Raw genomic sequence first — 27403 nt, 5'->3', positions numbered from 1 at the left:
TAAAAAAATGAAATATTCAGACTCAGAAATCATATTCTGAACTTTCACCTAATTTGCTCAGCTCTCTCATGAAAATTTTCAGACCTTCCTTCCAAACAACAACTTCCAAGTAAAACACACCACTGTTCTTCACCTCCTATAGTTACATCTCCTCAGACTTTCTTTCTTTAACACGCACACAAAACAAACTTATAACCTGATAAGGAAAAAACATGGAGAATGCCACAGACTGTTACACAATCATCAAAACTTCTCCTCAAGGAGCTTTACTCTGTGCTGTAAAAATGCCATTTCAGGAGCAGCCCGAGGCATTTGGAGGACGTGTGGAGACCATTTGTTTTCTTTTAGGGAGAAATCTCAACGGTGTGGACAGAGCTGGCTCCTTTTATTCCTCCTCCTCATCGTCTTTGGTTAAACTGCCATGGAGACCTGGCTCCATTTCCGCCCTAGCTCAGACATTTTTCAAAGGACAGAGACTCCTCTGCTGGCTGGTGGAGAAACACCACAAGAGAGAGGCAAGCCCACTCACCTGAATTCCCAAAGATCAAGCAGGTAAGAAGCGCCATGTAAAATTCAGCCTCCATTTTCCACTTAACCACTGTTCATGCTTTGCTTGGGGGGGAAAAAAAATCTCCCAGATAAGAGAAGCAAAGACTAGGAAGGAAATGTGCCTTCATGGCGGGGGAAAAAGTCAGTGACGAGCACTTCCTCCTATTGAATTGTTTGGGGAAGTTTTACACCAGTGTCCTTTTGTCTGTTTCCTTAGAAAGAAGGGATTATGATTACCTCTCCTATTTTACGGAGAAAAAATTCTGGCCTCCAAGAGTGGAATAAAACTTGTAAGTTTTCTCCTGCATCCCTGTGGCCCATAACGCCTTCTTAACCTCAAGAGGGAAGAAAGGAATTGCAATCTTAGGTAACTGAATGTTCCTAAAAAATTACATCTCTTCAGGTGATGTTGATTCTGCTGAATAAACACAAGGCATGTAATTTATGAGGGTCTATGACAAGTGACATAAAGACATAAACATGTACTGTTTGTCTAATGATATGCTGGGAGTCTATTGAGGAAAACCACATAATGATGGCACTTCTAGATCATTATTCCTTAAGTGATGACAATATTACATTGCGAGATAGTTATCTCTGCTGGGGAGAGGCAGAGACTAAAATTAAACCCATCTTATTATCTATGCCAGGCTTCCCCCAAAAGAGAATAGCTTCTTTCCAAGGGGCGGGGGGGGGGGGTGGGGAAGCATACTCTTTACTCAATACTTAGTATTAAGAGTAGTTTATTGGCAGTATGAAACAAAGTCAACACAGCTGCATTAAAAATTCATACTAGTGTTTGCTGAGTGCATTTTTTTAAAACTTCATTTGTCTCTGGAGGATGAAAACCTTTCAGAAATTTAAGAATATCCAAGGCAGCATCCTTTTGAAGAACTTGTGGGAACGGGACAGTTTACTTCATTCCCAAAGGCATCTGCCTTTTTGGGGGGAGGAAGGGAGAGATTCTAGGTAGACCGAATATTCAAAAATCCCTTCTTAGTAAAAGAGAGACAGGTATTTAAAATTCGGGATACATCATTGTTGCTACAAATTTGTTTTTCTCTTTTAAAGTAAAATGACTCACAATGTAGAAATACAGTGGCTGGAGTTCTGGAGCAGAAACCATCTCCACGTCCAATAATAGAGATTAAATACATACACACCCAGTGACAATCATTGTGCTCTGTAATTGATTGACAGGAGGTACTGATAAATACACATTTCATAGGTAATATTATCAAGACACATTTCCATATAAAATAGTACTGCTTTTGATTTTTTTTTTTTCAAAAACAAGGACTTATTTGTTAAAAATCCATCATCAATCACTTGTGACCTTAACGGCAAGATTCTGGTAACTGAGAAAAGTAATAGCACTTAAAACAGGAACAGTTTAACAGCTGACAGTCCATTCACAAGACAGGTTTTGCAAACATTAAAGCATCTAAACACACAATAATAATGTCTTCAGCAGCTCTTCCAGTTGTCATCTGACGACATATGTCACCGAGGATTTCATAACACCCGTTCTGTGTGGCGGGTAGTCAATACGGACAAACAAAATCCTCCTTAGCTGTGGGATACTTATCATACCTCCATCAGCACAGGACCTTCAGAATTGAGGGGATGCTTACAAATGCATTCATATGCACAAGGGGCTGCCGATCTGTAATTGTTGCCATCTTCTAGGATCCGTGCCACAGCTAGGCTTCAGGACTTCGCTCTCCTTCCACGGCAGGAAGCTCCTTCTAGAAGCCTCGGGTGGGTAATTGGTTAACTACCCCTAGAGCTGGAGGGTCTGGTAAATTTTCAGAGAATCACTGGACAGTTTCTGCCGAGAGTCTGCTCTCATACAGGCACAGAGCGTGGTGCACGAATTCATACTGCTCACTAGTTTGGACCATTCCGCCCCTATAAGGATGAGAGAATACAAGAACTTCTTACTGCTAATATCGTGCAGTCTTAAGTCACAGAGACCACATCCAAGCTGGGGCATTACACCAAAGACACAGAACAGTTGACCTGCTGATTCTTTTGTGATGCCTCTTACCTCCTGTGTCCAAATGACCCAACTGGTGAGCCTCATATGCTAATATATAGAGAGGGGTTAACACAGTGCCCAAGAATCACTAGACATTTGATTAATTTTACCTACATACCATTACTGGGGAAGCAGTCCTGCCTCTTGGTTAAATACTTAGACTTTGGAACCACCGGCTGTCTGAGTTGAAATCCCTCCTACACTAATTCTTAGCTGTGTGCTTCTTGCACATGTTGTCTTAAAATGACCCTTAGGCATTTTATGGTTTTAATGTTATTATAAATATTGGTTTTGATTTTACTTCTGATCGTTCATTGCTATGAAATAAAAACCTTTGTTGTTTCAGTTTCCTCCTCAGTTAACGTCAGATAACAACAGTACCTATTGCCAGGATTCCTGGCAGGTGTTCAAGAAATTCACGGACCTGGAGTGTGAGTATCGGGTGTCTCTCATTCATCTCATGTTAAAATGGTTTATGCATTTGGTTTAAAATTGAAGTTGGTTTGCGGGGCACCCGGGTGGCTCAGTGGGTTAAGGCCTCTGCCTTCAGCTCAGGTCATGATCCCACAGTCCTGGGATGGAGCCCCGAGTAGGGCTCTCTGCTCCGCAGGGAGTCTGCTTCCTCCTCTCTCTCTCTGCCTGCCTCTCTGCCTACTTGTGATCTCTGTCAAATAAATAAATAAAAATAAAAATAAAAATAAAAATAAAAATAAAAATAAAATTGAAGTTGGTTTACCGACCAAAACTCAGATGTGAAGTGTACAAGTAAAAAGAACAACTATCTGGGAATGGTCTATTTCAGTATGTGATAGGGAATCGGCCTTAGTCTTTTTTTTTTTTAATTATTTTTATTAACATTTAATGTATTATTTGCCCCGGGGGTAATGTATTATTTGCCCCGGGGGTAATACATTTAATGTATTATTTGCCTCGTCAGGCTTATACACTTCATAGCACTTACCACATCACATACCCTCCCCACTGTCCATCACCCAACCACCCAGCCTTAGTCTTTAGGTGTGGTATGCTGGGTGTCTAAACACAATAGTGGGCGGGCCCTTAAATGAGTTGGAGAAAAAGGAATTGACTCTTGCTTTTTCCCCTTTGTTATCATCATTATCATCACTGGTTACTCAGAGGTACCTTTTGTTACTGGATTAATAGAAGGCCGCTCCTCATTCCACATTTGTAGATTAAAGTAGATATATCATAGTTTGCTCTTTATAATAAGGGTTATTTACTTGGCAAAGCTACCCATAGTGGTATAAATGTTACTTACAGCTCATGCTCACTGTGTAACTGAAACACTATTAGGAGTCTCTGTGACTGTGTGATTATACGACTCATTTTGAAATTATGTTTTGGCAAGTTCTCCCTAGTGGTTGTTGCTATCATTCAAAATAATTCTTTCTAGACCATGTAAGCACTCAACTTAAAAACAAGATAGATTGTTTCGCTGGAACGTGATTTCTGGTTGATGGTAATAATTAAGAATGAGCTTATGTTTGTCAACCTCTATAAATATAAGCTTATAAGATATTAAGCCTTCACCCTTCTAAACTAAGCAGAGATGTTAAGTTAGTAAGATTTCATCCTTCCAAATTAAACTAAGCAGCTTGACATGATGTCACGGTGATGTGTTTGGCAAAGAAAAAAGGTAAATTTTAGGGACAGCAACTTCATGGCAGAAGTATTCATCAGTCTTTCGCCCCCAACTAGACATTTTGTTGTACTCAAGGCAACTTTCTGGCTAACGTGTTCCTTGGCCATACGTTGACCACTTATGGAGGATGTGGCAGTGCTTCTTAGCTGGATGGGAACTTCTGAGCACACCTAAAACAACAGCAGGTGTCCAAAAGATGCAGACTTTGACTGTGAACCTTAAGAGATCCAGCCACAGAAAATATTAGGGCAGCTCGAGGGAGCTAGCCTCACATAGCTTAGAGAACCATCTTTGGTTCTTTAGGTCTTCCGCTTTGAGTTGCTAAGAGAAGTCTTATATGTGCTCCATCTCCTGGGCTCTGGGCTCTTAACTCCCTCACCAATTACTTCACTTTGAAGTAAACTCTTGCCTTTCTTGTCTCTTCTGGTGGGCACTGGTATTTATGTGTCCAGCTGGTGCATGAACAAAGACATAGTCCAAGCTTTCATACCCATGTGACCCCCAAATGGGTCACCGGTGTATTTTCTTACTTGGAGTATATTTTTTCTGACGTTCTGTTACCTACCTCAAGGGTGTTTCAGCCAGCAAAGATGGAGAAACAAACCGATCAGTTGTAGGCTAGCAAAATTCTTGGGAGTCTGAAGGCTTATGGAAGGTGTGTGAGAAATTGTTACTTCCCACATCATTTGGAAAGAATTGGCACCAGAAGGATCCTCAGAGAGAAGGATCCCCAGGGATCATTTATCCTAATCACAAGCACAGTGCAGCCTTTCCAGGAGGGAGCAGTCTATGAGGCCAGTGGTCAGCTGCTTTCCGCTAGGATGCTCAGTGGGGAGGCGAGATTCCATAAGAAAAGCAGCTTTTCCCCAAGTTGCAGGAAAGCTTCTGAGGAGATCAAAATGAATCTGCTCCTTTCTAACTGTCACCTCATTGGTCGAACTGAAATAACCCCCCCCCCCCCAAAAGTCTAAAGGCTCCTCTCGTAGTCACACAATAGCTTTCTAAGTGCTGGAAAACAACCATCAAAGTCCTATAATCTTTTCTTCTCTAGACTAAACATCCTGTGGTCCTTCAATATTTCTATAAAGCTTGGTTTCCCGGTCACTCACCAATCTCGTCTCCCTCTTCTGTAGGCCGTTTTATCAAAGATGACCTTCTCAGAGTGTTGTGTCTACTCCCGACGGGGTCTAGTCAGTGGGAACACTGTCTCCTTTGGGTTGCCTGTCACAGGCCAATGAGTCTGCATTTGCAGGTACATCAGATGACAAGATGTCACTGTGCCTGCCTAGAGCCCGGGGCCCAGCAAGCATTTTTAGGATACTGAGTGAAGGTTGGGCTAATGAAAAAGCCTGCAGGATTTTTTTTTTTTTTTTTTTTTTTTTAGTGTAAAAATGACAGTTTGCTCTCACCTGTACTTAAGCTATTATAATTTCTGAAACTAAATGCAGGATTTTTATTCATTCCTATTAATTTCAACTTGGTTTTGCAACGAAGTTCCTAATTATTATCACCACTATTTCTATCATCCCATATGTTAGCTTTTCATTTTTCACTCCCAGCTTTGTGTCTTCCAGATATGTAATAAGCATGTCTTACTTCTTTTTAACTGTCATTTATCATGGAGTAGAAAAAGAGAGGGCCAAGGTGAGGTCTTTATTGTAAGTAATTAGATATCATGTTATAGACTGTCTATCCCTCTCCAAAATTGTTTCCAACTAGGCGGTAGAGGTCCTTTAAGGGCAGGCAGGATGTCACAGTCTTCTCAGAGGCGCAACAGTGACAAGCGCTTACTAGTCCTAAGTAAATACCAGCCATGTAGATTACCCAGGCCATGCTAGTTTCATCTCATATGAAAGCAAATAAACTCTGGGCTAAAAGAAGGTAAGAGGCATTACAGGATGCATTCACTGGAGTCTGGTTCAAATTCAGGGACTTGTTACAATCCTCTCTGAAACTATTTAGTAAATGTCTAATTCCATATACTCGTATAGGTGGATCTTTGTAAGAACAGATTTTAAACAGTCTTTTTATTGGCTGGCCATGGTAAAAAAGATTCCCCAAAGCTAATACAGTTCCTGTATACAAAATTCAGTTATATGATAAATAAATAATGTTAGATTATAAGGAACCCTCAGGAGAGCCCTCTAATAATTCAGCCCCAGGACCCCTCTGACTTGGTCCCTTGGTACCTTTCGGGTCAGACCGGGCTCCGTGGACTTGCCAAAGTCCAGATCCATATCACTGATGTAAAGTTGGTAATGCAAGCTGGTCTTTGAACAGAAGAAGCAGGGATGCTCTTTTTATTGCTTTTAAAAACCATCCTCCAACTCCCTTTTAAAGAGCAGGCACTAAAATAAACTTTGACCTCGAACAGATCATAGTTTAAATTGAACCTAGGTTGATTTTAAAAGATTTCCATGCTGATCAAGATGACACTTCAGTGGCGAAGGCCTCTGGGGCCCAAAACAGATGGACCATCATGAGTGAGACAGCACGCGCACCAACATTACTCTATACATCATAGGAAAGTATCATCTCCTGGAGAATCCTTTAGGTACGAAGTTGTTTCCCAGAGTTCCAGATTTCCCAGATCAAAAAAAGAAACAAGATATGCTTGTCCAATACCTTCTCCCGGGCAGGAATGAGTTTATAAAAAAAAATGTTTTGAAAAAAATATAGGTCAAGGGGACCCAGTGAGTTGTAAGAGTGATCGTGGCTGTGAAAGGTTTGGAATGCCAAGGTGTCGGGTTCATCCCCAGTAGGGACCAAAGGGGGTTAAGAGAGAAAAAGACACCGTATACCGCTGTCCAAACAAATCCATTCTCCAACACTTACTAGCTGCTTTACCTTACTACAAAACCTATGCTGCATTCTGTTTTCTTGTCTGCGAAATGATGAGGTAGTAACATAATGGTTCCTACCTTAGAGCATTGCCGTGAGCAAGGACGGGGACCGTCCATTTAAAATGCTTGTTACACAGCCCACTGCTGACTGTTGCTACTGTTCTGCTTACACTTCGGTGCTATCTGGTTGGACAGGCCTGCCTGTAAGGCTAAGGGATGGGGCCTCTGAAGGCCTTGGAGAACTGAGAACACACTTGGCAGAGGACAGAATATAGCCCTGCTGGGGCAAGCCTAGGTGGAAAGATCCAAATACGTCTCTAAATATTACCCAGCCTAGAAATCTGCTACCGCGGAGGCAGGTGATGTCATGGACAGAAGTTGGCTTGGAGTCTGACAGATTCAAGTCTGAATCCTTGCTTTTGAACCAACTTGCTATAAGATTTTGGACAAATCATTTAATCCGTCCCAGCTGGGGTTTCCTCACTTATAAAATGACATTAATGCCAAACCCCGTCATTGTGAGGATTAAATGAGTCAGGCCATATCAATGTCTAGACAAAAGGCTCCCACAGAATTCTTTTGTGTTTTTTTTTTAAGTGTTTTTTTTTTTTTAAAGATTTTATTTACTTATTTGCCAAAAATAGAGAGCACAAGCAGGGGAAGCAGAAGGAGAGGGAGAAGCAGGCTCCCCACTGAGAAAGGAGCCAGAGGTGGGGCTCAATCTGAGGACCCTGGGATCATGACCTAAACCAAAGGCAGACACTCAACCAACAGACATGCAACCAACTCAGCCACCCAGGCGTCCCTCTTCACAGAATTCTTAAAAGCCTAAGGTTCTGCTTGGTCCCTGAGGCCATGGCAGGGTAGAGGAGGTTAGATTTTAGGAATAGTTTCTAATCCCAGTTTTGACCAAGGTGGTTGTGCCTCTTATTTTATTTCATTTATTTTTAAAGATTTATTTATTTATTTTGGAGGGAGAGTGAGAGAGAGAAGAAAAAAACACTCATAAACATGGGGTCGGGGAGGGGCAGAGGGGGAGAGAGAATGTCGAGCAGATGCCCCTCAGAGCACAGACCCTGATTCAAGGCTTGATCTGAGACCCTGAGATCATAACCTGAGCTGAAATCAAGAGTCAGGTGCCGAACAGACTGAGCCACCCAGGAGCCCCCTTTTTATTTACTTTTTAATTGTTTTGTTTTTTTTTTTTAATGTTGGTGTTCTGTGGAAGATTTTGGCTTCCCAATATTTTGTTGCCTGTTGTTCATGAGAAGTTTGAAAGCCAATGGCCTGCCAAATGGTATTTACCTAGTAAGGTTTCAAGTTTTGCAAGTTTTAAAAAAGTTTTTTTAAAATTAGTATGTATTTTTAATTTTTTTATTTAGAGAGAGAGAGAGTGCTCACGTGAGTGGGGAAGGGCAGAGAGAGAAGGAGAGAGAACCTTAAGCAGGCTCCTTGCTCAGCGTGGAGCCGGATGTGGGGCTCAACTGATCTCATGATCCTGAGATCATGACCTGAGCCAAAATTGAGTCAGACATTAACTGACCGAGCCTCCCAAGTTTCGCAAGATTGAAATGAGAATCTGTAAAATGCGTAGCATAGTGATTGTTATGCAGTGAGTACTTACATAAATACTACACATTTTTTTTTCTTATTCTTTTGGTAAGTGTTTGGCTAACATGATGCCTAGAATGATCACACACCTGATTTGTTTGGGACAGTCCTGCTTCACTCTTGTCTTCCTGTGTAACTATTAATAGAGCCACCCTTCACTTCCAGAAAGTGCCGTGCTGTGGATGGTAAGTTTTTTTGCTCACCCTAATTCTGCCCTGTGTTGGTTGCAACACAGGTGTTGGCTGCAAGGCTCTGATTTCTCGGTGGCCACAGAATATGAACACACTATTCGGCGAGGCCAGAGAGGATTCGGATAGACCGTCCTTCTAGAAGTGTCAGATATCTCCTATCACATTAGCCTGACCAAACACACAAAAAAATCAGTGTCTTCTGTCTCCATGCCGGGAAGCACGTAGCTATGTCAGCTGGGGGTGGACTCACGTTAGAAGGAAAAGAAATGTAGTTTTTTCCTTTCGCTACTTGCGAGGGTGTGTTGAAAAAAGCCCTCCAGATGCCCAGGAGAGAGATTTGGTTTTTAACATGTTAAAATTGTGACCTTTTGTGACTATTAACTCACACATACAGACAGCAACAGCCTTTCCTGCTGCCCCGCCCAGCCTGTATCCGGTCTAATCAGTAGACAGAAGAAATTCTACAGCGGTGACTCACTTCTGGGCTAACAATGGAACTTACGCTCCTTGGCTTTTTATTATTTTTGAATCTGGAATTCTTTTGGTAAAGTTTGGTACAGTAAATTTAGAACAAAAGGTGTGGATGTTAATGTGCCTCCTGGGTAAAGCTTCGACAGCTTGGGCGTGAGTCAAGCCAGGCTAATGTCTGTCGCTGTAACTCAGGTGTCTTGAGCAAAGGTTTTCCCCAGGTCTTTATATAGATGTCATATGAAAGAGGGAGAATTTAAACATAAGTGTTCTGACTCATTGTGCCCAGGTACTCTGAACACAGACACTTTCTCTGGAATAGCTGTGTTCCACAGTATTTGTAGGACATAAAAGCCAGACAGATCCAATGATAATCCAATTAAAATTCACTACTCTAGCATACTTTGAATTCCATTTTTTTTTCCCGTGAAAATTAACCAGTTTTCTTCTGAACACCCAGGTTAACACTCAATTAACTCCAAGTTGAGAAGAAGGAAAAGGTTGTCCTGGCAACCACTTGGGAGATTCATTTGGCATGATCTGTTTTATAAGAGGACCTCTTGTTATGGTGTCAGGAACTGTGATGTCAAGCAAATACGTCCATATCAATTTCTGGGGCTTTATTCTTAAGTTTCCTTTAAAAGAAGGAAACCAAAATGTTTAATTTATGATCTTCAAATGAGATCTTTGGAATTCACTAATTAAGGGGATCTTTGCAATGAGTTGGGAATGCAGAGAGATATGGATAAATGTTAAGGGTAGAGCTGATAAAAATTATACCAACAGGTGGAAATTTTAGCTTTGGAATTATTTTAAACACGTTTTGGAAACAAAGTATACTTTGGGGACACATATTAGCCTAGAAAACTGATGGCTTACATATGCCTCCTCTTGGATTGTTATAGTTAAAAAAAAGAGAGAGAGAAATCATCACACTGGAGTGATTAATCAAAACATTTAAACAATGATATGACGCACATTGGAAGCATTTTTCTATCCTGTCTGGGAAGCCACAAGCAAGGTCTTTGGATGTAATTCCAATTTAGGCCTCCAAGGTAAGGATGTACAAAGACAACAGCAGATTTCACCAGTGACTCTCTAGAAGGAGGATTAGACAGATTGTTTCCTGTTTCTGGGGAAGAAAAAAAAAAAAGGGAAGAAAAAAGCCTTGGGACTGCATAGTATTTTATGTGCTTCACTTCCCAAATTCTGTTTTTAAGTTCTTCCAGGGTCCAAAGGTGCCAAGCAAGATTAAAAGAAATTTGATGGGAAGAAATTGTCCTAGGTCAACCTCCCAGGGAATGCATTTCTTTCATCCCTGCCTAGATGTCTTCTGATGGCCACATATTGTTCTTTAGTCATTCTCTATGTGCGTGGAAGGCATTTTTTTAGTTTTCTGGGCCATTTTAATTATGATGGATTATTATTATTTTTCAAAGGGACAGGTGTATCTTTCATATTCAGTGTATAAATGACTTTCTGTCACTATTTCATACTGCAAAATCCTGGCACACAGAAGCCTAAATGATTCTTTTGTAGCAGGAGCTAAATACGGTAAAAGCTCATTGGTTTTGCTTGAACAGCAATAAGGGTTATTAGTTAGATGGGATAGTCATAACAATGTGGTGATGTTTAAGATTAAGAGATTTAAGGAACTCCCGGGTGATGCAGTTGCTAAGTATCCTAGATTCTTGGTTTCAGCTCAGGTCGTGATCTCAGGGTCATGAGATTGAGCCCCCCGGTCGGGCTCCATGTTCAATGCAGAGTCTGCTTGAGACTCTCTCTCCCTCATTCTGCCCCTCCCTGCTGTGTGCTTTCTCTCTCTAAAATAAATGAATTAAAAAAAGAAAAAGATTAGAAGATTTAAGCCAGGTATGAAAGGTCTCAGTAATAAAACATGATTACACTGGGTTCAGTTTAGTGGCAATCTATAAGTCCTTTTTTTTTTTCACCATAATTCTTGAAAACTGTTGACCTATGTATGTATGGTTACCTTCCATTAATAGGAAAACATGACTGGACAAAATATCCCTTTTTGTCATGCTGGCCAATAGAAAGATCATTGTATTTATCATATTCAGCTATTAATAATAGTCTAAGCTGAAACCACCAGAGATAAGCCATTTTCCCTGGTTTATACAACAACTAGTTCAGGGTCATTGTCAAAGGCAGGGCTAGAATGGGAACCTCCTCTCAAACTGTATGTAACCGAATTCAGTCTCCTACTCCAGAAAACAACAGTGTTTTGGGAACGAAACAAATTCAGAATTTAGTCAATCTCATTAGAGCAAAACTGGAAATTCAGTTCAGAATGTCTAAAGAACTCCCAGAGAGTCAAAATTCATTATGTGACTTTGGACACATCATTCAGTCCTTTTAGGCGTTGGATTCCCCCTGAAGAATGAGAGACTTGTATATTCGACAAGATCCCCCCCACTTCTTTTTTAAGATTTTATTTATTTACTTGACAGAGAGACACAGTGAGAGGAGGAACACAAGCAGGGGGACTAGGAGAGGGAAAGCAGTCTCTCCGCTGAGCAGGGGGCCCAATGCAGGGCTTGATCCCAGGACCCTGGGATCATGACCTGAGCTGAAGGCAGACGCTTAACATTTGAGCCACCTCAACCAGATCTCTTTTAAACCTTTCCTAGTAGGTGTCTGGCAAGTGCTTTGATTGTCTGTTATTGCCATTCCATTGTTCTCTACAGAAATAAAGTTCAAAGACTCAAAGAACACAATAACTGAGAAAGGGTTTAGAGAGTCAGATGATCACTTTCCAATCACTGAAGCCCAAGATGGAAAACACATCTTATTGGAGGGGTCCTCGAATCCACCTGTGCTCCTAGTCTTATCAATAGACCAAATAAATACACACACATATGCATCGCTCATTTTCAAATGCACGTAGGTACTGTTTTGAATCACAGAATGAAAGTTAATTTATAAGTGTTCATGGCTTCAAAATACAGTTATCAAGTTGAAGTCCATAAAATATTTTACTCTTAAAAAAGGGGGTCCTCATACCAGAAGAGGTTGGGGGACCACAGATATGCCCCATTTCCCCTCTTACATATGTAAACAGAAGGCCTAGAATGGAGTCACACATGGACTTAAGGCACAGCCAGGATTAGCACCAAGCTTTTTGACCTCTGGTCCAGCGACCTCCAGTACTTTGTAATCTAGTGGCTGCCTGCTTCCTAGTCCCACCAGCCAGCTGCTTGATCCCAACTGCCTGCTACCTACTTCATCTTTTTTTAAAAAAATATTTTATTTATTTATTTGACAGAGAGAGAGGTCACAAGTAGGCAGAGAGGCAGGCAGAGAGAGAGGGAGAAACAGGCTCCCCACTGAGCAGAGAGCCCGATGCGGGGCTCGATCCCAGGACCCTGAGATCATGACCTGAGCTGAAGGCAGAGACTTAAACCACTGAGCCACCCAGGCGCCCCCCTACTTCATCTTTTAATTAAAAATGAAAGCTATGGGAATGAAGGAATGATCCTTTAATGCACTTCTTTTTTTTTTTTTTAAGATTTTATTTATTTAATTGACAGAGAGAGAGAGATCACAAGTAGGCAGAGAGGAAGGCAGAGAGAGAGGAGGAAGCAGGCTCCCTGCGGAGCAGAGAGCCCGATGCGGGGCTTGATCCCAGGACCCTGAGATCATGACCTGAGCCGAAGGCAGCGGCTTAATCCACTGAGCCACCCAGGTGCCCCCTTTAATGCACTTCTAAATAAAACACTTGTGGGTGCCTTGCACTGAATTTGAACTCCTACTTGGAAAAAAAGAAATCCTAATTTAGTTCAAAATATGCTCAAAAGTATTATTAAAAAGAGAATCACAGACTCGTGGATCTACAGTGAGAACTGTAGCCTCTATTAATAGAAGTTGCCCTAAAGCCAATAAAAATAACATGTTGCCAGAGAATGAGGAATCCACCAAATGGCCTTGTCATTGTTGTTACAATGGAAACATCCATTCAGCATAATACTCATCTCTAAACCAGACCATCTGAATTTATTGCTAAAATGCAGATTTGTGATCTGAGTAAAAATTGTCTGCTTTTGTCATGTTGAATAATAGTAATTGGGCATTGTAATTTATTATTATGATTTGGAATCAGGTTTTTTATTTTAAAGATTTTATTTATTTATTTGACAGAGAGAGAGAGACAGCGAGAGGGCACACAAGCAGGGGGAATGGGAGAGGGAGAAGCAGGCTTCCCGCTGAGCAGGGAGCCCAAAGCAGGGCTCGATCCCAGGGTCCTGGGATCATGACCTGAGCTGAAGGCAGATGTTTAACCACTGAGCCACCCAGGTGCCCCAAGGAATCCATCTTTCTATGCCGAGGTGCCTGATGCATGTACAGTAATAAGCATTTAGGAAATGTTTGTTGAATGAATACATGCGCACATGATTCAGGAGCACTGCTCTAAGCAGAGACGTTGGGTGCCCGCCCACAGGACACACGACACAGGAATCAGGCCCATATACAAACACTCATCCTAAAAACATCCCACCTCAAGGTCAGCTTCATGGGCTTGTGATGGGCTGGGTCACACTAGCCCCCTCCCTCGTGCTAAGAAGGACCTTGTCCTTGGGTTAATGCTCTGCTGTCACTATCTTGAAATACTTAATTTTTTTTAACAGGGGCCCCACATTTTCATATTGCACTGGGCCCTAGTAGCTCATCTCACCCAAGGAATCCTTGTTAGAGCTCTTCTGCTTCCTCTCCACGCCCCTCACCTTCCCACTGCCCTCGGCTCTCTACCAGTCCTTGCAGTGTTTCAGGGGTGCACAACTTTGGGGCCCCCTCTTCAAGTCCCCTTTGTCAAGACCCAAGTTCCGAATGTATTCCTAATGCATGGAGTTTCATTCGCTCTAGCCTCCCCACTCTAACCGAAAGGGACAGATCACCTGTTTAGGCTAAAGAGTTAATAGCTGAGAAAGTATAAGGTGTTGCCTTCACCTTCTATCTCCGCGTTCAATGAACTTTAAACGAGAATGATCCTTTTCGTCAAGGATTGGCTCTCTAATAGCAGTATTTCAGACATTCACCATACGCGGATATTTTAGGCAGCCTCCATAGACAGATATTTTGGGATGAGGCATCTTGCTATGTTCCTCAAATGATATTCTTAAGGCAACTGCTGACAGTATCACTCTGTCTCTTCATGAAACAGCTCTCATTCATACTTGGCAATATTTTTTAAAAATTATGGTGTCATTGCATTTTTTAAATGGGCAAAGCATTAACAAAAAGATATGTCTGTCAAGCAGTTTTGCAATAAACATATTCGGAAAGACTGTTTACTTTCATCTGTGATGACCACACTCTTTGGGTTAAGAATTGTAAGTCCTGGGTTCCAAAGAGGTCTACTTTGCCAGCTTTTTAGCTACATGATCTTGGACAAGTTCCTTGGTGATCCTAAATTCTTTGTTTCCTTATTAAAACAAACAGAGCCAAAGAACACCTCTGTTCCTACTTTTGGGTTCATTTTGGGAGTTAAATGGGACTTGTGAGACATGTGCTTTAAAGGCCACAGCAGGGAGACCATGATTATGAAATCAACTTCCAGGTGTCAATACTGAATTCTGGAATGTCCGAAGACAGATCCAGGACTGAGGGTGACGACAGGGACTAGGGCTAGGGATAAGGTCTGAAGAACTAATGAAGAATGAATAAGTTACAAGAGCAGAGAGGTGGGTGATCAGATTTTCTGGGGCCTGTTTTCTTTTACTGGCATGAGTTGAGGATGTGGTCAAAGGCAGCAATCACTTACACACTGGAATTTTCACAGTGAAATATGACAGGAAAAAAAATTAGAAACTGAAGCAAGAGGCAAGAAGCCTAGGGGAAGAGAAGCTGGATGAGGTGAAGGAAAGGAGGAAGTTTTTCTGTCTTGCTTTTCGTAATACCTAGGGGGAGTGCATAGCAGAAGGAAGAGACCAAAAAAAAAAAAAAAAAAAAAAAAAAAAAAATCTGTGTTGATCCCGTGAAGGCAGGCAGGCAAAGGAAAGCCCTTTCAAGGAAGGTTTTAAAGAGAGGATCCACTTCATAAACAACAGAAGCAGCTGCTCAGAAAGAATGTATGTAGAAGAGATGTTGATTAATGACTCAGTGAAAATGATTTCCAGACACATCTTGGCAGTAATTCAAATCCAGGGGGGGTAGGGAGCCGTCAGATCAGCAGAGAAGTTTTGATATGTTTTGGAGATCCTATCGGGAATAAAAAGACAAGCCTTGTGGGGAGACCTTGGTGGTGATGGAAGGCCAAGGCTAAAATATCTGACCGTTTGCTGTAGGAAGGAAGGAGCTGATAGAGGTGGCATTGTGATATGGCTTAAAAAATGTATTTGTAATTCCATTCAGAGCTAGGGGACAATCTGGCAGACCTGACAGGGGAATGTGGCTGGGAAGGGGAAGCCAAGGTGGGCGTCAGGCTGTAAGAGCAGGTGGGGGAGGTGGGAGATGGGGGGAGGGTGAACAGGCAAGACTGAAGAATTAAAGAGCCAAAAAAAAAAAAAAAATGAGCAAACCAAACCCATTTTTTTCCTAGGTGTTGTTCCAAATAGGGTCAGGGATGTTGTTGGTCATCCGGTTCGGGGTGAGCCTAGACCACGGAGGGGCCTGGCGCTCGTGGAGTTTCAGCACTCACTATAAGAGAGCAGGGCTCAGGGGTATGGACCAAAGTCCTCGAGGAGTTTGGGGTCCTGTGCAGGAGGCTTGTGTATGGAAGCACAAAGAAGGGGAGATCGAGGTCACTGTGGGAGCAGGTCCAGGCTGACTCTGTGCGGTCCTTTACCCTCTGACGCAAGCTCCACTTCCGGGTGAAGGGAGGCCCGGCGTCTGGGGTGAAAATCCAGACCCTATTCCTGCAGGACAGACAGACAGTCCTGGATGGAAGGACACTAGGACAGTAATTATAGGAGAAGGAGAAGAGATCACTGGAGGTGATCTTATGTACAGAAAGAAATATTTTTGGAAGCAGTTATATGTGGGGTATGAGAAGAGGAGAAGTGAGAGGGGTAGAGAGAGTATTAGAAACACGGGCTGAGCGTTCTACTAAGTATGTCCTGGAGGTCATCTCATCTCCCTACTGCCGTAGCCTCGAGAGGTACATATAAGAATACGTATTGCTTCCAGTTTGTATATGCGTGTTTAGGTTTCTTGCTACATATATTGAAAAAAAAAAAAAACAGTGGGTAAACTTGACCGCATGTTTACTGTGTGCAGGAATTTATAGATTATCTCTTCCTCCTTACAACAATAGCAAGTAGAGACAAGTATGACTTCCATATTCCAGCCAAGAAAGCCTGGACATGGGGGTGTCTTAGAACTTGCTGAAGTCCACACAACCAGGAAAGGGAAGCCGCCATGAGGCTCACCCAGGCCCTGTGTTCCCAGAGGCCACTGGGGTAACTACGGCAATGAACAGCCGCTGCGAAGCCAGTCAAAACTGAGAGAAAAAGAGACGGAAGATACACCGACAAAGACTTAGAAGCCGTTCCTGAAGAAGAGAAAGGACAGCAGGGTCAGGGAAAGGAAGGCCTCATCTGGACAGAGGGATTTGAAAGTTTAATTTTTAGAGATAGGAGAAAATGTGTTGGTAATTTTAATAACAACAAAGACAATAAGAACGCGGTACACATTAACGGAAGGTTTCCTATGTGACAGATCCTGTTCTAAGTGGCATATATGAAAGAATAGAGATGAACTGAATTTTTAGACCAATCCTGTGTCTCTTTTATTGAAACCCCAGGATGTAGCACATAGTAGGTGCTCAATAAATATTTGTTGGATGAATCTTTAAGGGTAACCATCTACACTTTTTGGAATCTTTGGGCTCCAGGGCTGAAGTCCCAAAGATTCAGCTCCCATGGCCTCCTTGTTTTCTCACTCCATAGCATTTATCTGTGTCTGAAATTATCCTGCTTTCTTCTTTCCTTTTTAATTATCTGTCTGTTTCTCTCTCTCTGCATGAGCATGTAAACCCTGGGAGAGCCAAGACTCACTCATCTTGTTCAGTGCTATACTTGTAGCGTCCAGAACAATGCCTTGGGCATAGGAGGCAATTAATAACCATTTGCTGCTTGAATGAAAGAAGAGAACCCACTATTTCAGCCTTTCCAAAAAACTCCTGAATTGCAGAGCAGAGAGGCTGGCTGCCCAGTAATGAGGATGCAGCATCTTTTCCTGTGCCTGTTTTCAAAGAGCATCTGTTTACTTTCTCCATCACCGACTCAACTGAGAGGTTTAGTTGTGGAGGAGGGAAGACGAGAAGTTTCTGGTTTGCTTTGTTTTCAACACAGATCATCACAAAGATGATGGAACCATCTCTGCATGAAAACAACTCTTCCACCTCACACCCATTAGGACGGCTACCATTAAACAACAACAACAAACACAAAATAACAAGTGTTGGCAAAGGTATAGTGGACTTGGAACCCTTGTGCCCTACTGTGGAAGGCAGCATGGCAGTTCCTCAAAAAATTAGAGCGAATTCATGTATGATCCAACAATCTTTCTGGGTATATATCTAAAAGGATCTGGACTGCTGTTTGTACGCCCACAAGCATGATGGGATTATTCACCATAGCCAAAAGGTGGAAGCAACCAAGTTATCTACTGATGGATGAAGGGATTAAAAAAATGTGATCTATACACAAAGGGAATATTATTCAGCCTTAAAAAGTAAGGACAGTCTGACACATGCCACCACATGGACGAATCTTGAGGATATTATGTGAGGGAAAATCCCAGGGTCCTGGGGGTCGGAGGGAATAGGAAGTTGTTTAAAGGGAACAGAGTTTTGCCAGATGAAAGGAGCTCTGGAGACTGGCCACACAATGCGTGAAGATACTTAACACTACGAAACTGAACTATACTGTTAACAATGGTTAAGATAGTAAATTTTGTTTTGCGCATCTTTCCCAATTAAAAGAAGTAGATTAAAAAAAAAAAGATGACTCTTGTTAGTGTGACATATGCCTCATTTTATACAATCAAGATCCTAAAGTGAATGATTCAGCGAAGTCATATGAAAATGCAGAGTAAATAAAAAAGAAGAGGGTGTAAGACAAAGAGGGAACAGCATCACCTTAAATAACCTATATTAGAGATGAGGAGGGATTAAACATAAGCTTTTGGTTTTGTACTCTTTTTTTAAAAAAGATTTTATTTATTTACTTGAGAGAGAGAGCACATGCTCTCTCTCTTCACACGAGTGGAGAGTGGAGTTGGGGGAGGGCAGAGCAGGAGGGAGAAGCATCCTCCTTGCTGAGCAGGGAGCCTGATTCGGGGCTCAATCTCAGGACCCTGAGACCATGACCTGAGCTGAAGGCTGACACTTAACCAACTGAGCCACCCAGGTGCTCCTGGTTTTGCATTTTTGGTGGTCGGTGTTGCAAACAACACTTTCTTTAATGGCTTTTTAAATGTAAGATATACCTCAGCATTTTACACAGATCTCTCTCGAGATTTAAGACTTTGGAGCCCGCGAGGGTTATGAAGTCAGGCTGATCGTATCATGGCGCTCTGGTGTGACATCTCTGGTCCCCAGTCCCGCAGACACTCACCTGTCCACACGAAGCTGGCAGACAATGCTTAGCGCATCGACAACTCCTTCTTCTTTCAACTGTTGACAGCCAATGGATGTAGCAATAAAACACCCCGTTCTACCTATCCCTGCACTGGAAAGAAAAGAAAGAATAAAAAAGTAGAGGAAAAGTAGAAAACATAGAATATATTCTTTTATTTACTTATTTAGGTTTTTGAAAAAATTTTTTTGATTTTTATTTAGTTTTAAAATTTCTTTTCAGTGTTCCAGAATTCATTGGGTTTTTGAAAATTTTAATTCCAGTATGATATTCATCTCCGGGGTACAAGATAGAGATTGGACAATTCCATACAACACCCAGTGCTCCTCGCGACCAGCATACTCCTTAACCCCCATCGCCTATCTCACCCACCTCCCCCCAACACCTCCCCAAGGGAAAAAGATAGTCTTTCAAAAGGGTACATCTAATTCCGAAACAGCAAGCCAGGCTTAGCAACAACAGTGACAAAAGCTCTCAAGCCCAGATGACACACCTGGCCCAGAGCAGCACTTAAACTGCTATACGTCATTGAGTTACTTGCCGCAGACAGAGTGGGTGGAGGGAGAAAAGAGAAAAAGCCACTGTAATTATTCTACAAAGAATAATGCAGACCTAATTTAGGGAAGGTATAGGCACTAGAAAGGAGGAGAAAGACTTAGATACATCACAAATGTGAATCTGGGGGATGGGAAGAAAGGTACTGCCTATGAGACAAAGGGAGAATTCTAGAAGAAGGGCTGATTTGGGTGCGGGGCAGGTTGTTTTCGGATATACTGGTGTTGAAGATTCCAGTGAGGGACTGAAGATTCAGCTGGGTTTGGGAGAAGGATGTGGCCAGAGGCACAAGTTTCTGAGTCATTGATATCCAGGTGATAGTTGAATAGAAATGCTATCCTATCCATCCAGGAGTCCTGGAGGGGTTTGCTCATTCATCTGCCCAGGATGGTAAGTCATCACCCTAACAAGCCTTTTAACTCTCCCTCCCCATCCCTCCTCCCTCTCCCTCTCCTCCCACCCCTCAGCAATTTCAATCACTAATAGCCTTTATGCAAATTTCTCTCAAATTTCCATCTAAATTCCCTAAGTTTCTTCTAAACTCGAGATTAGCATTCTATCTCTTAGCTGGAACTCTTGCTGTTACTATTTTGCACTGGCTTCAGTTCAATGTATCTAAATTCAGTGTATCTAAAACAGAATTAATTATCTTTTCCGTCAATGGCATTACCAGTTAGCCACAAGTTTTCCAGCCTAGAAATCTTGGAGCCATCTCCAACATCTCCCCCCTTTCACCTCCCACATCCAATCTGTTACGAATTCTTATATTTTCCACCTCTACTGAAGCTTCTGGGATCCATGCTTTCTTTTCTATAAACTGTGCTCACGTTTTCGACATCTCCTTACTTCATGGTTAGCAGTGATCTCATTATGGTTGCCAAGTCTTGAGTCTCTTCCTGGACTAATTCACGATATACACAGCTGCTAGGTTCATCTTTCTAAAATGGGGATCTGATCATATTACTCTCTACTCAAAGACTGTAGATGCCTCCCAGTAGTTATGGGTAGTGTCTGAGCTCTCCTCTACGGTGTCCGTGACCTTGTGTAATATGAATGGGACTAACTTTCAAGCTTTTGGTCTTTCTACTGTCCTCCTTGTATCCTTTGTGCCATTTTTGTCATCTACATGAATCACTGCAAAAAATGGCTTTCATTTTCCAACTTTCCTTTCTGTGTTAATGATATTCCTTCCATCAGAAACTCTCTCATTACCAGCCTTTGAAATCACAAACATTGGTCATTTTTTTAAGATCCTGCTCGACATTATTCCAACTCTTAGAAGCTTTCTTCAGTTCTCATGATTTGAATTAATAGTTTCCTTCTCGGCACTCAAATAGCATTTGTTTCTTGTATCTAGCGCTTGTTTCTTTCCTTTTTTTTTTTTTTTTTTTAAGATTTTATGTATTCATTTGAGAGACAGAGAGAGCACAAACGTGGCGAGAAAAGCAGACTTTCCACCTCGCAGAGCATGAGCTGATGCAGGGCTCCATCCAGGGACCTGGAGTTCAGGATCTGAGCCAAAAGGCAGATACTTAACCACCTGAGCCACCCAGGTGTCTCTTTGCACTTGTTTCTTACTGAATGGGAGTGCAGAGGAATTCAGAGATGCAAGGGGTCCCTTTTAGTTGAAGAGTCTGTAAAGAGTTTGTTTCACTAAAGAGAGAGGATTTGAACTGTACCCTAAATGACGGGCATTTTGGTCATCGTGAATGAGAGGGAATGTTGCATGTATGAGAACAGTGTAAAGAAAGAATTGCTGCAGAGCTGAATCTATGATGTGCAGTAGTGACTAGATGAGCTTGGCCTGAAGGGAAAGTTACCTTAGAGAAATGGTGGGAAACAAGACTGGGTAAGCACACTGGGCCTAAAAGGATCTTACAGGGGAAGCTAAGAGGTTTGGACTTTGTCCTCTAAAACAGTTGTGCTTTCCTTTTTGCTGTTGTTGTTGTTGTTGAGAATTTGATAAAACTTAGGACTTCAATGACCCCTGTAGTTTATCCATAGGCCCAGGGTTAAGATCTTTTGCTCTAGGCAATGGGGTGCCATTGAGAAGTGCCGAGGAGGAATTCCAAATGATGAAGGAGGATTTTGGGAACATTAGGCAAGATAAGTGGATGGGGTAGGTTGCGCTGCGGGTGGGGCACGGGGAAGTGGGGTGTGTTTGTGCAATTAGCCGACTACTTCTAAAATACACGGATGAGGTCATTAGGGCCTGAACTTGCGTGGTTGGACAGGAAGTGATGATTATGGGAGAAGCTTTGAAGGGAAAGCCAATCTGGTGACTGATTAGATACTGAGGCTGGAGTTGAGAGAAGGGCCAAAGATAACTGTCAACATTAGATGTTGAGTGCTTGGAAAAAAGCTGCTCTTATTCTTAGAAATAGTCATCAGCAGGGGAACTAGTTTTATAGGGGAAACAGCTCGTTCATTTTAGATATCCTGAGTGTTTTATGATTTTGGGTGGAGGACAGTTCCAGCCCTAAAACATGACCCATTAGGCTGTCTTTCCTCACCCCCAGGCAAAGTTTAGGATAAGGCCTAATTCTAGAAACTGGATAATGACTCCTTTGGATATAGAGATATACAGTGAATTTTACTCTTAATTAAACCACAAAGGTTCAAGGAAGAAGGAGGCTAAAGTTACAATGTTAATTATATTTTATTTGTTACAAATATCATCAAAAGCTATCGTGCAAGCCTTATGAGTTTAAACAAAGCAACATAAATTACTTTGACAAAGTACAAAGAATAAATAAATGGCTGCTTATGTAAATTACTTTAAAGTGATTTGCTTTCGTTTGGGCACAATAAAAGGGAAAGGGGAAGGAGGTATCGGTTGTGAGAGGAGAGTTTTAAGCTAGATGTTAAGGAAGGGACTCACCTCGGACATCTGTGGCTTTTATCTGCCTAACCTCCAATACCCCACGTTCTGGTAACTACACTTTGTTCTCCTTTTGGCGAACTACCACTTCCCCACTTCCCCCTTCATAAATTTATTTCCACCCTTTTTTTTTTTTTAATGAAATCACTTTCAAAATAGCTGACTGGTTTTTACGACGTTTGATATAATAATACGTTCTCAAGATACCATCTCAAGATACCATTCAAGTATGGTTCAATAAAAAAGCCATTGACAATTTTTTAAAAACGTACCATTCCTCCCATCAAAGAGCCTGAAGAGACTAAACAAATTGATGTATGTTTCAAGGTCGAGGGCTGAAAAAAGTCTCCTGTTCCCTGAGCCATTAATGTAAAAGTGCTGTTTTCTCTACTGTGTTATCATTGTTTGCTGAAATGACCTGAAACTACCCGACCTCATTTCTACAAAGTAGCATCTCAATCAAAAATCAAATATGAGGAAGTGAGCCAATTTCGTAAATATTGAATTTACCAACAGAGTCACAACCAGGAAGCACTACCCCGCCTCCTCCCGTTCAATGGCTTTACGGAGGATGGACTGTTGCTTCGGCAGGAAGGACAGCTCATCCCTTACCTGCAGTGGACAACCACAGGCCCCCGGCCCATGGAAGCAAGTCTGTCTTCTTCGACATCCAGCATGAGCTGTAGAAGAGGTTGAGCACTGTCCGGAGTCTTGTGATCGGGCCATGAGGTGTACCAGTAATGCTTCACATGCTGGGTGTGACTTCCTTGCTGAAAATAGCAAGAGCCACCAAATGCCTCATTTACTTGTGGAACTGAAAGTCATCCAAACCACAATACCGAATGCCTTCTATCACTCCCAGTTTGCTGGCAACTTACTTCTGGATGGAAAAAAGACATCTAGGAGATTGCTGAAGCACCCTTTTCTACCTTGAGAAAACAAGACTATACATATGATGAGATCTTGCCTCTATTCAATGAGAAATAGATATTTACAACTGAAAAGGCATGTGAAACCTACACTATCTACACGTTTGTGATTTATTGTAATAAACAGAACGGCCGTCACAAAGGAAGCCAAGAGGGAATTGGAATACAGTGTGCTTCCTGCTCTTTGAACATTCTTGACAAGCGATGATAAACATATGAACCCACCTAGGAACACTTGATTTTATACTTGGCCCCTACACTTGACTTTCTACATTCATCCCAAATTGCAGTTTATAGCAGCAGTGAGGAGTCCCAGGAGTAAAGGAGCTATAAGAAAGGGGTCACTAAATGAGACAAGCTTTGAGGGAGGGTCCATGCACATCACCAAGTAACCCAGTGCCCAGTGTGGGGGGCCCAACACGGAGTGGGCACTCGAGGGTATGTGTTGAAAAAGGTGCCTTCCTATCTTGAATTTCTCTCTAAAACCCTCAGTGAAGCTCTGCCTCTCCTCTCTGTGATGCTTCTGTTCCAGCAGTGAGGCTCTAGACGGGGTTGAGATCTTTGAGATGATTGTTCTCTAGAAGCAAAAATAATACCATGGCAATGTTCCTTGAATCTGCTGCCGGTGATTTCAATAAGATAACTTTTGTATGATGTAATGTGGTCTGGGGAAAGTCCCCATAAATTACTGTAACTCCACGTTTGGGAAGATCTCATCAACACTTCAGGCTTGTCTTGCCTCCCACAGCCACCCACAAACACAGATTTTCTCTTTCACGGTTTCCAGGCTTTACTAAAAGCTCTTAAACCAAAGGCACATTAAAAAAAACAATAACAACAACAACCAAAAAACAACACTCCCCCAAATCGTGGTGAAATCTCCAGTATAAACCTTTAGTTAAAGGCATTTGAAAGGTTAAATCAGGAATGTTTTGCTTATAGAAATTAGAAGATCACAACATCCTACTTAGTGAATTTCCTTAATGCCTACTTGTATTAAATTAATTATTCCACATACTAAGAGTAGCTGACGACAAAGAAATACATGTGGGGATAATTATCATTTCTCTTTGATTTTGACATTTTTTTAAATTGAATCTGTAGTACTTCTTAGGATAAATAATTTCAGAGGAGAAATGTAATCCTGTCATATCATCCACTTTGTAGATAGAGACGGCTACATAATCTTACCTTTAAGACAAGGTTCCGAACAGTGTAGTTGTCACATTCATTTACGTTGATGACCAGAACCTCAACTTTCCCATATATTCCTCTCTTTTCTGGCCAGTAAAGCACACATTTCTGGAAGAGGAGAAAAAAAGAACACAGCAGATAGTAATGATTTCACTGGCCTTTGAGTACTTTTCATTGAAGTGTCTCAATAGTTTTTATTTGATTAATTCTAAAAACATAAGTATTGATTTTACAAGGCTAGAAAGGTACTAAAAACCACTGAATTATACATATTAAACAATTGACTTTTATGGTATGTAAATTATATCTCAATAAAATGAAGTATCAATTTTTACATGTGCCTGTCAAACACTATTGCTACTAATCCCATAAAAAAGGGGGAAAAATTTCCCAAAATCTGAAATGAATAATCTTACAAAACAGGAAAAAAATATTCAGTGGAAAAAAGACAGTCTCTTCAATAAATGGTGCTGGGAAAATTGGACAGCTATATGTAGAAGAATGAAACTCGACCATTCTCTTATACCACACAAAAAGATAAACTCGAAATGGATGAAAGACCTCAATGTGCAACAGGAATCCATCAAAATCCTAGAGGAGAACATAAGCAGTAACCTCTTCGGCATTGACCACTACAACTTCTTTCAAGATATATCTCCAAAGCAAAGGAAACAAAATGAACTTTTAGGACTTCATCAAGATCAAAAGCTTCTGCACAGCAAAGGAAACACTCAACAAAACAAAGAGGCAACCCACGGAATGGGAGAAGATATTCGCAAATGACACTACAGACAAAGGGCTGATATCCAAGATCTACAAAGAACTCCTCAAACTCAACACACATGAAACAGATAATCACGTCAAAAAATGGGCAGAACACATGAACAGACACTTCTCCAAAGAAGACATACAAATGGCTAATAGACACATGAAAATATGTTTATCATCACTAGCCATCAGGGAAATTCAAATCAAAATCACACTGAGATACCACCTTATACCAGTTAGAATGGCCAAAATGGCCAAAATTAACAAGACAGTAAACAAGTGTTGGAGAGGATGTGGAGAAAGGGGAACCTTCTTATACTGTTGGTGGGAATGCAAGTTGGTGCAGCCACTTTGGAAAAGTGTGGGGACTCCTTAAGAAATTAAAAATAGAGGGGCACCTGGGTGGCTCAGTGAGTTGAAGCCTCTGCCTTCGGCTCAGGTCATGATCCCAGAGTCCTGGGATCGAGCCCCGCATCGGGCTCTCTGCTTAGCAGGGAGCCTGCTTCTTCCTCTCTCTCTGCCTGCTTCTCTGCCTACCTGTGATCTCTGTCTGTCAAATAAATAAATAAATAAAATCTTTAAAAAAAAAAAAATAGAGGGGCGCCTGGGTGGCTCAGTGGGTTAAGCCGCTGCCTTCAGCTCAGGTCATGATCTCAGGGTCCTGGGATTGAGTCCCACATCGGGCTCTCTGCTCAGCGGAGAGCCTGCTTCCCTTCCTCTCTCTTTGCCTGCCTCTCTGCCTTCTTGTGCTCTCTCTGTGTCAAATAAATAAATAAAATCTAAAAAAAAAAAAAAAAATAGAGCTTCCCTATGACCCTGCAATTGCACTACTGGGTATTTACCCCAAATATACAGATGTGGTCAAAAGAGGGGCCATATGTACTCCAGTGTTCATAGCAGCAATGGCCACAGTCACCAAACTGTGGAAAGAACCAAGATGCCCTTCAACAGACAAATGGATAAAGAAGATATGGTCCATATACACAATGGAGTATTATGCCTCCATCAGAAATGATGAGTACCCAACTTTTGTATCAACATGGATGGGACTGGAAGAGATTATGCTGAGTGAAATAAGTCAAGCAGAAAGAGTCAATTATCATATGGTTTCACTTACTTGTGGAGCTTAAGGAATAACACGGAGGACACTGGAAGATGGAGAGAAGTGAGTTGGGAGAAATCGGAGGGGGAGAAGAACCATGAAAGGAACTCTGAGAAACAAACCGAGAATTTTGGAGGGGCGGGGACTGGGAGGATGGGTGAGCCTGGTGGTAGGCATTATGGAGGGCATATATTGCATGGAGCACTGGGTGTGGTGCAAAAACAATGAATTTTGGAACACTGAAAAAAAATTAAATTTAATTTAAAAAGAAAAAGAAAAAGAAAAAAAAAAACCCTGAAATGAAGAACTCAAGTGAGAATTAAGAATTAAGAAATTAAAAAATCCAAGTATTAGACTTTATCATGTAATGGAATAAAAGGAATTTTTTTTACAATGACTGGGCTAAGTCACATTTCCCTGCTCCATCCAGTTGAAACATCTAATAAATCTGTAATGTGTTAGATGCCACAGAACGAAGGTTCCCTAGTAGGTAAAGAGGATGTAATGACCATTAACACACCTATGGTATGACATTTTTCAGGACTGATGATGGTCTTTTCACTGAGAGTCAATTAAAATAAATGTATAACAAAATTATTAAAAAAATGTTTATAGCGGATCCTCTTTGAAGGATTTAATAAGAATAATAATTATATTGCAACCGTGGCATTATTAACGTGGTAGTTAAGGTGCAGGCTTTGGAGCTATAGAACATAGGTCCAAATTCTGGTTTTGCCACTTATGATTAGCTGAGAATCTGTAAGAAAGACACTTATTCTCTGTGGCCTAGTTAACTCATCACTTACTACATGAAAAGCACTCAGGACAAATCCAGACATACAGTAAGCATTTAAAACACATTGTTCTTCTTCTCGTTGTTCTAATTTTAGTTTTTTTAGCTAAATGATTCAATCATTACTTCATTATACATTAGATCATACATTTAATATTGTATAATTATTATATCCAAGCTACATTATTATTTTTTTTTTATTTGACAGACAGAAATCAC

General features: G+C 41.4%; 2 protein-coding genes across 2 annotated transcripts in view; both read right to left on the bottom strand.

The window, feature by feature from the left end:
- The window catches only part of PTPRB (protein tyrosine phosphatase receptor type B), a 114206-nt gene extending 113052 nt beyond the window's left edge, over positions 1 to 1154 (bottom strand). The window contains exon 1 of the mRNA XM_046013980.1: positions 530 to 1154. Coding sequence (XP_045869936.1) covers positions 530 to 584 — 55 coding nt within the window. The 5' untranslated portion in view covers positions 585 to 1154. The remainder of the gene's footprint in view (positions 1 to 529) is intronic.
- Positions 1155 to 1275: 121 nt separating this feature from the next.
- PTPRR (protein tyrosine phosphatase receptor type R) overlaps positions 1276 to 27403 on the bottom strand; it is a 234200-nt gene continuing 208072 nt past the window's right edge. Inside the window, 4 exon segments of the mRNA XM_046013982.1 lie at positions 1276 to 2460; positions 18942 to 19055; positions 23011 to 23168; positions 24519 to 24629. Of these exon segments, the coding sequence (XP_045869938.1) occupies positions 2367 to 2460; positions 18942 to 19055; positions 23011 to 23168; positions 24519 to 24629 (477 nt within the window). The 3' untranslated portion in view covers positions 1276 to 2366.

Source organism: Meles meles, chromosome 7 (genome assembly GCF_922984935.1).
Source record: "Meles meles chromosome 7, mMelMel3.1 paternal haplotype, whole genome shotgun sequence".
Taxonomy (NCBI): domain Eukaryota; kingdom Metazoa; phylum Chordata; class Mammalia; order Carnivora; family Mustelidae; genus Meles; species Meles meles.
Note: the sequence above shows the minus strand (reverse complement) of the source record. Positions and strands in the feature narration are given on the sequence as shown.